Here is a 12,582-nt window from a genome sequence, read left to right as displayed (position 1 = left end):
GAATCAGCAGGAGGTGATTAGTGCCAAAAAAAAGATGGTTTTGTATGGCGAATTAACACAGAAGGCGATTTAAAAGATAGGATTAAATCGGAGACAAAGGTGCAGGTTTATAAAACTCCCAGTCCTACCCGTGTCAAATGAAAGATAAATCTCCCAAAGCACTAAATCCCACGTAATCATTGCAAATTCCTATTGTTTTAAAAGGGAGCTGGATTAGGCCTGTAATTTGGTTCTGTAAAGTCTGTTTGGTCCAGATGAACAACCGAGAGATGGACAATCTCGAAGGAACAACTCTACGACATGGTCTCAACATCCTCCGCTACAACTTGCCAATGCAGTCACTCCCAATGTTACCCTCCAAACACTGGAGTAAAACTGCTTTTGCCCATTACTGCTAAATGCATTTTGCCTTTCCGCCTAGCAAAAAAGCAGTATCACATCTAATCTCACAAGTTCCCAGTGAGCCAAACACAAGATACTGTCCCTTGAATTCTTCCTGAGACCAACAAAGGCTTTCCATTATTTACAAATCAAAAGCATTTAGAGACAATCATCTTTATGTTTTTTATTTAAAACAAGGAATGCCCTGTCACTATTATATAAGAAAAAATATACATCCACCTATTTATACCCATCCTAATCCAAGCATTCCAAAAAATATAATTCCTATTCATGCAGGTAATTGCTGCACAAAATAATAATAATAATAATAATAATAATAATAATAATAATAATAATAATAATAATAATAATAATAATAATAATTTTATAAATAAAATAAAAATAACAAAATACACTCTTTAGTTCCAACAATTGTCCCAATTTCTCTTAAAAATTCTACTTGCAAATTGTTGGAATAGTTGAAAATGATAAAAGTAAATATAGTTAAATCAATAGGATTATTTGCTTTTGATTATTAATTCCATTGCTAGTTTTTCTTGTGTTTTTATTATGCATACCAGTTTTACAAAGTGCATGCTTTATTTTATTTTTTTTTTTTAATTTTGAACTGGCAAGCTAAAATGATCCATCTTTTCCTGCCTTTTTTTAATGTTAATACAATCTAAAATCTAGCATTAAAAAATTTATCATGATACACCTGGTATATTGACTGCTTATGGCGCATGCGTGTCTTGGCAAAAAAAAAAAAACCCCAACCAAATTGGCTCCCCTCCCACCCTCCCCGTTCCTTTTGGAAGCAATCTAAAAGTTAAAAGCAGGCTGGAACACAATTGCTTCAAGGGAAAAAAAATGATACCTGATGCTTTAATTTTTGTCACATGGCACTAGTCGTGGAATTGCACGCGCGCACACACGCACACACACCCAACACGCACACAAGCACGCACGCACGCTGCAACCTGCTCGTGAGGAAAATAGTTTATTAGGTCAGGAGTGCCAGTGGCACATGAAGGCTCCCAGCTGTGTGTGCAACTTTGGATTTGGTACCCACTTCACGTCACCTCGAATCCTCTGACATCCACCGAGGGGGTAATGTAAGGCATACTTTGCTGGAACAGTAATAATCCATGCTTCATGCTCAAGAGCTGAGTCTCAGAGGAGGACTGGCTTTCTCTACTCCCTTTGGCCTCGCTCCGTCTCACTCAAGGAACAAAAAAACCAAAACAACGGAGAAGAACTGGGGAAAACAAGGAAAGCAAAAGAAGACAAATCCCTTTAAATGGACTTTCGCCTTTTCATCAGCCTGTGGTTATCTGTAAAGCTGTGCAACCCAGGTGAGATGGAGCTGACGGGAGATGGGAAAAGGCTGTTTTTTAATGTGCTTGGCGAGATCTCCTCGATCTTGTAAGAGATGGAGTGAAAGTACTGGGGGTTCAGCTTAGAGCTGAACGAATTTTGGTGGGACACCACCCGGCTGGTGTACTCATGGGACCTGTAACACATGCAGGAACAAACCGACTGAAGGTCTGTTACTTCGGCCTTGTACCGCGGCCGACCACGCTGGGAGTCCTCTTGGATGTGGATAATCATGCTGTTGCGGTTCCCGGCGAGGGACGCCCGTTCCTCGGCATCCCGCCTCTCGTCCTCGCTGTTCATGGTTAAGAACCTGAGAACAACCAGATTTAGAAATGCCCCAATGACTGTCAACCCCACTAGAATGTACATAAAGCTAAAAGCCACGTAGAGAGGCTTCTTTTGAAGGGCCCCTTTGGTCTGCAGGGCCACATAGTCTCCAAACCCTATCGTAGTCAATGTTATAAAGCAGTAATAGTAAGCATGGAAAAAGCTCCATTCCTCGTACTGGGAAAAGGCTGCTGCTCCAATGCAGAGTGTTCCCATGCAGGAGAAGAAACCCACAGTGACCATGTTTTCCATGGAGACCTCGGTGCTCCTCATCCCACAGCACTTTTTGATGCGTTTCAAGAGGTACTTGACAAAGGTGTTCATGCGCTCGCCCAAGCTCTGGAACATGACGAGTGTCAGTGGGATCCCCAGGACCGCATAGAACATGCAAAAGGCCTTCCCCGCATCCGTCCCTGGGGCAGCATGTCCATAACCTGGGAGGGGGAATGAAAAGACAGGACAGTCAGTAAGGCAGGTGATGACCACAGCTTCCCCTTCATGCAAGCCACAGGAATCGCAGAGACTCTGATGCCGCAGCCAGATCCAAAGTTACAGGAACGCTACAGTCACAATCTTCCTATCTCCTCGCCCACACCCTGTATCCGAAGCAAATAAGACACAGAACAACAAAGTTGCACACAGAGAAGTGGGAAAGATGAAAGAATGGGCAATCCATCCTACCTCAAATAACTGTGCAGACTCCTAAACAAGATCATATCGCATTCACTCTCTAAAGAAATTTCATGTCCATCTTGTACCACATGCAATAGGGGAAACTTTGGAAATAGGTGGACTTTTCCACAGTATTTTTGAGAGGAGTTTGTGTTGCCCTGCCCCAAAACCAGAGTACGCTCATGGCATCCAAATTCTGTGTCTGCTGGCAGCATGGAGTTAACAACATCCACAGACCCACCAACCAAAGAAATTCCTTTTAAAACTCTTTCATACTGAACAAATCTTTCTACTGGACACTCTATGAAAGCTACTCACTGCTGGAACACCATAGGACTTTAGGGATTTAATGCCTGTTCTATCTTTAATTATTGAAGAATAAACAACTTACCAGCTTGTTTTATAGTTTTACAGCTTTTACAGCTAGTCTGGCAAAGGCAGTTTCATCAGGATGTTAAACTAATCCAGGACAGAGGATGTAGCATGTTTCACAGCATAGTTTACAGACAGTAAAGGCTAAGCCTTTATTCTAAATCAAACCGTAAGTGTGTGCGGGGCTGTTTTGAAAGTATAATTTCACTTTTTCACATCACACTGCTTTAAAAATGTACATTTCTTACAGCTGAGATTCTAAGTGACAGTACCAAAATCTCCAAAATGGGATGGCTGGGGACTCATCTGGCCATGGCGTGCATTGACCATGTGGGTACCGCTATCTAGGTGCCCCTTAAAGTCAATGAATAGAAATACGCACTTCACAAGTGCAGTTCCTCTCATCTACACGTAGATGTCTAAAACAGGACAATGAGTTATTCTCAGGAGAAACCTATTTCTCTACAGTCATTATAATAGAAATCTTGGGACAGAACTCAGTTCAAGATTAATATACCTAAAGTTTGGTATCTACGTGTGTGCTAGGTGTCCAAGCTCCCATTATAGTCAACAAAGATTTAGTGAAAAATTTACTGATTTACTACAGGCAGTAGTGAGTTATTTAACTGGCCATCCCAAGTCTACCTTATGGCAGGATGAAATGACAGTCCTGACTGTTCCATTGACTGTATTCATTAGCTCCCCATTAGACGGACTAGACGTCTGTTGACTGCAGAAGAATGTAGACACCTACTGCACAGGCAGACAACTACATGCAAACAGCCAAACGCGGGCATCTTAATCATGAGTAGAGTTCTACCTTCAGTGACTAGCTCCAATGTAGGTGCCTGCATTGTAGACACTGAGGGTTTATATCAGCCTTCCAGAAAGAGGCATCTAGCACCATTTGAGACCCCGAGATACCAGGATAACCATAGAGGGCTGGCAGATGAAACACAGGGCATACAGCAGACCCACACTCTTACAGATCAGAAGCTGGAGGCCAGACAGCGCCTGAGATACTACTGAGGCAGACGAGAAGTGCACAGCCATTCTCTCCAGACCATTGCCCTCGTACTGCCTCAGCCCTGCCCATCACCTTTAGACTCAGGTCATGAACCTGCTGCTCTGAATTTGTCTGATACTTTTTTTGAAGCTGTTGACACTGCCCACCTCCTCAATTTCCTGTGACAACAGATTCCAGAAGTTCACTATCTGCTGTGTAAAAAGGTACTTAATAATTTCAAGCAAATCTTGTTTCAGCTAGTGCCCCTTAGCTCTAGTATTAAAGACCTACATCTACCTTATGTACCACCTTCATGACTTCAGCTAAACTCAGCTCTATCTTTGCTCTCAGTTTTCTCCTGTCTGAACTGGAGCCACAGTCTTTTTAGCTTATATAGCAGAAATCACATTCTCTTGATCATTTCAGTGTCCTTCTCTGGACCTTCTCTAGCTCTACCACATAATTTCTGAGGTGCAGAAACCAGAACTCTGCATAGCCTTCAGGGTGTGGGCGCACCACGGAGTCCGCAGTTTTGCTAGAACAAAAATATGAACACCGGGCAACCTTCAAAATGAAAAGCAACAGTGGACAAGGAAAATAAAATGAGAAAACCAGCAAGAATACCCTCCAGAAAGCAACAGATATTTCCTTAACTCAGTTGCTAGTTGTTGGCAGATGGATAGGATGTAAAAACCAGTTTACAAAAAGAAGCACGTAACTCAAAATAGGAAGTTCTTTTCAGGTTACAAAACAAAGAGATTCACCTGTTGTACTGGGCCAGGTAGTCTGTTCATCATAAAAAGCAGTTTCCAAATTACCTGGAAAGGGAAGTGTCTTCAATAGATTGATGCTGGATTTGTTCCACCTGACTGTCCCTCAATAAAGGCTATAATTGCCTCACATTACTAAGATCAGCTTTTGAACTACAGGGGTGTTAATTAAACTAGGGACATCTTACCATTTTATAGCTTTAGTTACAGCTGATAAAGAGAAGGAAAGCTTCAGAAAATGTGATTTTCCAGATGGTTGCAGAGATGGCAGTTGGTGGAAACAGCTTTCGCTTTGGGTTCTAAAGAAAATGGTTGGGGTGAAGAAAGATTTCTTTTGACATCACTATATCCCTCTCACTGAAGTTATCCACAGAGACAGTTTAGGGAGATTATAAAACATTAATATTATATGCTTACACACTATCTCACAATTGAATTTCTAAGATTTGTCACAGACTTTGTAATTAACTCAGGACTCACAGCTCTCCCATAAGATAGGAATATATCCATATCCCTGTTTTACAGATAGGAAAGCACAGGCACCGGCAGGCTATAATTTCTCTCCAATTCACACAGGTAGACAGAATATTCAGAAATTCTGATTTCTATTCTGCCCCATGTCATACTCACTTTCCACAATATCAGATAAATGTCTTTTACTGTATTTTCACCATGAAGCTGGGGTAAAGAAAGGACTTTATTCATGAAGCTGGAATAAGACTTTACAAATAGATTCATGTATAGGGGATTAGAGTCATATATTTCTCCAGTACAACATGGCTTTAAGGAATAGGCACCTTAGTCATTGCCTTCAACACTCTGAAATGAGGGGTTTCAAAACACACCAAAGAAAGACTTAACTCTCCATTACTTTAGCATTACAGAATCTATCCAGCAATACACAGAACAGTGCATGAAAAGCAAATTCCAGCAGTGCATGTCCTCTGAAATTCAGTAAATCTCAAATTTAAAACAAGCCACTGTCTTCTTAACATCAGAGACTGCCTCCGGGAAAAATGAGAATGTCGGTAATTGCCAGAGGAAGAGGGGCACAGAGGATCATTAACACCAGGGAACAGCCCTCCGCAGTGCCCTCCAGGTCAGTCTCCAAGTAGTTGAGTTTTACTTGTGTCAAGTAAAGGCAGAAGCTGAAGCAACTGCCTTGGTAGCAGATTTCAGCTACCAAAATTCAGCCTAACTTCCTCTATATGAATGCCGCTGCCCTTTACCAGAGTATAAAGTGATGACTCCACGTGAACCATAGGAAACACAAGGCTTAAAGAGAAATAGAAAGGTTAAGCACGACATTGATATTTCTCACTCTTCTGTGGTGAAGAAGAACAATCAAACAGAAGACCTTAAAATTAGGTATAGCAAATGCAGCCCCTAACAAGCCATGGGGCTGAGATAACAATGAGAAAGGTATAGACAGAGCTTTACATTAGACCACACCTAGGTAAATACCACCTGTACTACTCCAGTACACCAACCAGTTTGCTGAGGTCCCACAATACAGCAATATGACCACAGCAGGCAGGTTTGTCTTATATTTAATGAGATACAATTTGAATGATCAAGGACAGTCTAAATAACTTTCACCTTGATTGGAAGTGATGTCATTAGTACTCTCTCTCTCTCTTTTATAATACCTCCCAGCTGCTTAGGCTTTCAAGACAGAGCTCATCTGGGTTGGCACCAAGAAGAATAGTTTGGCATGAAGAAATGTCATGTCTCAGAGTATTACTCCAATTCTGGACTGCAGAGCACCAATGCACCGCAAAAGCCGTCTCCTCCCAGTTATGGAAGGGCTGGGCTACAGACATCAAGCAGAACTGCAGGAAGGTGTAGGCAAGGGAGGCAAAGGGTCAGACCGTAAGGGCTGACACCAAATGCGTATTCTGTTGAGGTCTTCCCTGCTTTTGATTTTTCCAGGCCTTGTCCATTATCTGGTGGAAAAACTCTCAAAAACCATGTGCATATATATGTAATTCTAGAAAAAAAGTGAATACTATTTTCTTGTTTGCCAGAGTGTAGCTATGAAAGTCTGGGAAAAACCCACTCAGTCTCCTTCAAAGCTTATTTTTCCATAGTGCTTTTCAGATGAGACACAGAGGGAAACTCCTCATTACAATCTCTGTGAGGTCCATTCAGGAGGACAACCCAAATACCTTTCTCTCTCTTCTAAATGGATATTGTGCTGGGGTACCAGGCCACAAACATAGTGTGCAGTGGAACACCATGCACAGCTACCCTGAATCCAACAGTGACCACAAGCAGATGGCTGGGGAAGAGTACAGGAATGGTATAATGATACATGACATTTCCCCCAAGTATTCACGTACCCAGCTTCATCATATGGAGCTCAGGGTTTTCCTAAGCCAGATATGGTTTCACTGGTTTTAGTAACACACAATGGATTTCTCTTCCATAAGCTTGGGCATTGTCCCTTGAATGTGTATAAACTTTTAGCACCTGCAACATCCTGTGGCAAGAAGGTCCATAGATCAACCATGTATTCTTTAAAAAAATCACCATCACTTGTTTATGAACTTCTCTCCAATTACTATCATCTGATGTCCCCACCTTGTCTATGGAAGAGACCAGGAACAATCATTCCCTACTCCCCTTCTTTGTGTCACTCATGATTTTATAGACATTTTATCAACAAAAATGCCATGTCTGCATTCAGGCCCTAAGCAAGTATCTCTGGCACTGTATAGCCTCATGTGGACAGACCAGCTTGCTTAGATCTACATCAGTAATCTTTGCACCATGCTCAGCTGCAGGGCATAGACAGCCCATGAAGTCTCTTGAATAACACTTTGCTTCTGGGGCAAAAAGGGTCGCAATAAAGAATTTCATGCTATTGCAACAATGCAGACTGCCCAGAATAAGTAAATCCGTAACAAAAATAAAACTTCATGGGAAAAAATCCTGAATACTTTCAGTGTGTTGCATCTACATAGTGACCACCTCCAAGACTGCAAGGTGATATCGACTCTAACATATTAAACTGGGACATGGGATGGATTCTACCACCAACCCATGATTGTCCACAGTGTTAAATCATTAGCCCAGCTCCTGACATGGCTTTACCCTACACCAACCAGCACTGTCCCAGGCAATGTCCATGCCTGGTCCACACATGGAGGTTAACGCTGGCCAGGGACCACTGCAGCTAAGCACCGTTCTGGGGCAGTACATGTGTTTAGCTGTTACCGGCATTCTCCATGCCATCTTTGCTGGCCTCTGTGTCTTAAAAAACACAGGTCCTGCTCTACTTAGAAGCATAGATGGAGACTGTGTGGTGTAAAGCACAGGGTGTTTTTCTACACTGGGCTCTGTCAGAGATTGGGAGAGGTTTGTCTCTAGATGTGCATTGGTACCAAGCCAAATACATGGTCAGTGTTAAAAAATAAAAATGAATTGTGGCAGTGGTAAGTTATTTATAGTTCACGTTCAGGCCAGTGTGTAGCTGCAGAGCAGCTAAGCCTCATTCACATTCACATTCAATATACAACAGGTTTTAGATGTCTTGAATCTCGAAGCAACATTCTGTGTTATTCATGAGGGATGCTTTATTTCTCTCAGGAGTAGGTTTCTCCCCTCATTCATCTACACATCATTCATTTCCGTGATGGACATTTGGGCCCGGTCGCCTCTGACAACAGCCTCCAGAAAGAAATTAACTACTCCATCCCCGTGACTCAAACCTTTCTTACTCATGCTGGCATCAGCCCTGGCCGTGAGATAATGAAAAGAGGATAACGGCACCTGTTACTCAGATGGGCAAACATAATTCAGATTAAAACATCTTCCTGATGTCACACACTTCACTTCAGAGGTTTATCTACGTCAGAGAAACTGCCACAAAGAACAGGCTGGCTCTCCGCTGGATTTGCTGCTCGTGCTTTCAGCAGGGAGAAGAAACAACACGGCCTTCGCGGTGCAGATGAAAAGAGGTTTCAGCAGGGATCAGGGAGATGCTTCATCTAACTAGCTGGTAGTAACTCATTTACCAGGACAAAGGCATTCTCCTGTAAGGAAATCAAGAGCATATCACAGATGCTGCTGTACCTGGATGAAAGCTGCTGTGTAACTACACCAGCCTCCTGGCACATGAGCACCACCGACTGCTCCCTCTTCTCTCTCCCACGTCTGGACTCTCCCCGAATTCTGCTGCCTTTCTCCCCAAACACCTCCAGGACCCCCTTTTTCTTTCATTCCCTTGTCAGTTGATTTCACTGCAGCACATCACCTGTATAACCTCTCTTATTCTGCACAGCTTTCCCTTCCATCCTCAAAGACGGGTGTCCCCTTCCATGCTCAAAAGACAGTCTCAAAGCCTGGCACATGGCTCCCTAGAGGAACACCCAGCAATATGGGCTGATACCACCCCGTGTTGTGAAGACACGGACATCGTGTGAGAGAAGGAATGATGTGCCAACACCCAGGTTCAACCTCAAATCCAAAATTCCTCGACGTAGTTGGCATAGCCCCTCACCCTGGCTCTTCCCTGGTCTGGTATGATTGCTTCCACGTCCTGACTGCAGAGGTAAGGCCATGCTATCTTGGAAATCACACTCTTCACTTTGCATTGCATCAAGACCTGCAGAAGACCTCCTGTTCTGGGCAGCAGGGACACAGTAGACTTCCCTCACTTTATTCTCCCCACCACAAGCACAGACGTCTTTTCTTGTTGGCCTTGGAACCAAACTTCCAAGTTGTTCAGGGAAAACAGCTACAAAAGCAGCTCTGACCACATAGGCAGGCACACACATATGCACAGGTGGTGTGCGACAAGGAAATGCGGAGGAGAAGAAATGGCTTCTCTCTGTGATCCGCTGACTGGCAGGTGAGGACACAGCCAAAGCCAGCCTTCTTGCAGGTGGGAGGCCAGCCCTGACCCGTGCGTATCTTGAGTCAGAACACAGACAACTGCTTCGGCCTCGGAAATTACCCCTGGCTCAGCGATTTCTGCAAGCTCACCAGGCATGTTGAATCTACTGCCTGTCAGCAAACTCGGTATATGACAGCCCAGCAGCAGAGCTGCAGGTCTTATCCAAAACAACTTATAAGACTGAAAAAAAGAAAGAAAATTACTGCTGAGTCAGCACAATGCCAGCTTCCATGCCATCCATCCCTCCACCACATTTCCTCGCTCCCTCCATTGGTTTGGTCTGCAGCCATCACACAATACCTCCTGCTTTATGAAACCTGAACCTCCTGCTCTGGAGCATTACTGATAGAAATTTTTTCCTCGTACCTTCTCTTCCAGCCACACCAAGTTACAGTAAATACCAGCATGGCGAATGCTTTGCATTGCCCAAACTGCCTGTTGCCATCAATTCCCTCCCCTGAGCGTTAACCAGATGTTGTTAAACCATGTCCCATTGAAAGACAGAACCATAGGAAAACTATTACATCAAGCATGCTTGGGCAACTGCTTAAGAACACAGGTCTGAATTCTTACAGCTATGATGGAGCAAGAACTGAGGCCATCACCTGTGACAGCCTTCAGGGTAGTCCTCCTGTGGGTCCAGCTTGGGAAGACAATATGTTTCTCACACTACCTTAAATGATAGTGGTTCAAAGGCAGCAGTTTAATTTTGTGAAACACAGTCACGAACTGCCATCCTCATTTCTGATTCAGGGTAGGACTTAGGACTTCAGGTTTGGCCGGTTTCATCTGAGGATCACGTGCAATACCGTCAGGCATTCCCCATAAGAAGTTGACCCTCTTGAGGAGACTTCTTTTGGACTCTTAGAGGATCCAGTCCCAGTAAGGCTCTCAGTAAGGTCACCTCCACGGGACATGTTGAAGAACTGTGTTTCAGAGGTTCTCAGACTGCTTAGACTGGGCTTTCCTCCTCCTCCCCTGCCTGGACTCCACCAGCAGCAATACACAGGATGATCTCTCCTCTGTGCTGTTGGATGCCTACCTGGGGCAGTGAGGGACAAATCAGTTCAGTTCATTGGGGCAGACTAGTTGGAAGTGCTGCTCATTCAGTTGCGTACCCGTCAGAGGTGTGTACCCAGGCAGTTTCCACCTTCCCCGCAGCTGGAGAGACCTGGGGGCTTCTCTGCTTCCCCTGGAAAAGATCTTGTATTCCTCCTGAACTTATACCCCAATGGGTCACAGCTCCCCTGTTTTGACAGGTATTGCTTCTACCTAACAGGGCAGAACAGATTTAGTCACAACATTTGGCACTTTCAGATACCCACTGTGTTACTGCATGAAGGAGCAAGTTTACAAGTTTAAACCAAGCCATAAGAAACTCTTCTTTCTCTAAATAGTACTGGGTTTATTCTCATTTCTTGATAAGGATGAGCCACCTATATCTATCTCTCTGCCCATCTGTCTTTCCTCCCCAATAGCTTTGAAGCTGCTCACCAATTTCCACCACTTAGAAGAAGCTGTAATGTGAACTTGATAATAATCTGTTCTGCTGGGCCTGCCATCTGGCAATCTGTGAATACACATAAAAGGGCCAAAAAATCAACACACACATAGTGCAGACTCAGCTGCAACGTGATCAGCTTTCTCTGGCCAGTTACAGGAAAGAAACAGGAGCTGGAGGTCCTGCAAGGTGGGGTGAGACATAGGGGCATGGGAGAGAACTCCAGGAATAGAGTGTCTCTGTCACCTTATAAGACCACCTGTGATGGAATACCTATCTGCCTATGAGGATGAGGATGCAGATCAGAGTTCAAGAGAACTGGGGGATGTTTTGGAGTTCACAGGAGACGAGGCTTGACTACTGCTGCTGCTGCTGCTCAAGAAACGACTTGTTTCTAGCAAAAGACAAAACTTGAAAAATATTGCTTTAAAAACCCAAAATATTTGAGAGTTCTGCATTTGTTTGTGTTTGTTGTTCTTTTTTTTCTTTTGCACATGAACCTTTTCCATTTTTTCTGTGTAAAATTTACACTATAAATGGATTTACTAAAAAAGTAAACGAGGCAAAGTGGAAATTTTCAAATGGCCACATGAAACCACTGACAATCTTCCTGCTCATCTCTATGACACAGAAGACTGGATTATCTCAAACCTCCTCTTGTTGAACTTAGACAGCTTCTACTTTTACTGCTTAGATAAGAGATGTCTGCAATCACTGGCAATTCTTTTGAATGACAGACCATCCGAGGTAATTGCCACCTGGTGCACCACCCCCCAAGAAATCAAGGATGCCAACATCTGCTGGTTAATTTTGTCCAGACATGACAACATTATCTCTAGTCATCTCAGTGACCTCCTCTGCTTCAGAAAAGAGGCTGGGAAGAGGGAAGAGGTTCCTCTCCAGCTCTGTGAGGAGACTAGCATTGAAAACAGCAGTGATTTGGGTCATGTTTCTGGTATACCATTTCCCAACTCCTCCCGAAACCAACAACGGCTCTGTTCTGGATTTCTAGCTGGGCGGTAGTTGACAGTTGCCTGGACTGCAGCAGACCCTGGCCACCTTTCTGAAGAAATCAACAGCGGTACAAATCGGCAGCCAGGCACACCATCAGGAGAGCGTGTGTGCATCACAGGGACGCAGCACGACAGCTCGGCCAACAAGCTGGATTCTTGTAACAGCAAGAAAAACAAACTTCCTAAGCCCAAGAAGAGGTAGGATGACCATGACTCTTTGAGTTCATACATCTTGGGAGCTTTCTGGTAAGCACCAAATGATC

General features: G+C 43.8%; 1 protein-coding gene across 1 annotated transcript in view; it reads right to left on the bottom strand.

Annotated features, from left to right (window-relative positions):
* Positions 1-1,263: 1,263 nt before the first annotated feature.
* Positions 1,264-12,582, bottom strand: part of KCNK9 (potassium two pore domain channel subfamily K member 9) — an 89,213-nt gene continuing 77,894 nt past the window's right edge. Inside the window, exon 2 of the mRNA XM_030012757.1 lies at positions 1,264-2,519. Coding sequence (XP_029868617.1) covers positions 1,678-2,519 — 842 coding nt within the window. The 3' untranslated portion in view covers positions 1,264-1,677. The remainder of the gene's footprint in view (positions 2,520-12,582) is intronic.

Source organism: Aquila chrysaetos, chromosome 4 (genome assembly GCF_900496995.4).
Source record: "Aquila chrysaetos chrysaetos chromosome 4, bAquChr1.4, whole genome shotgun sequence".
Classification (NCBI taxonomy): domain Eukaryota; kingdom Metazoa; phylum Chordata; class Aves; order Accipitriformes; family Accipitridae; genus Aquila; species Aquila chrysaetos.
Note: the sequence above shows the minus strand (reverse complement) of the source record. Positions and strands in the feature narration are given on the sequence as shown.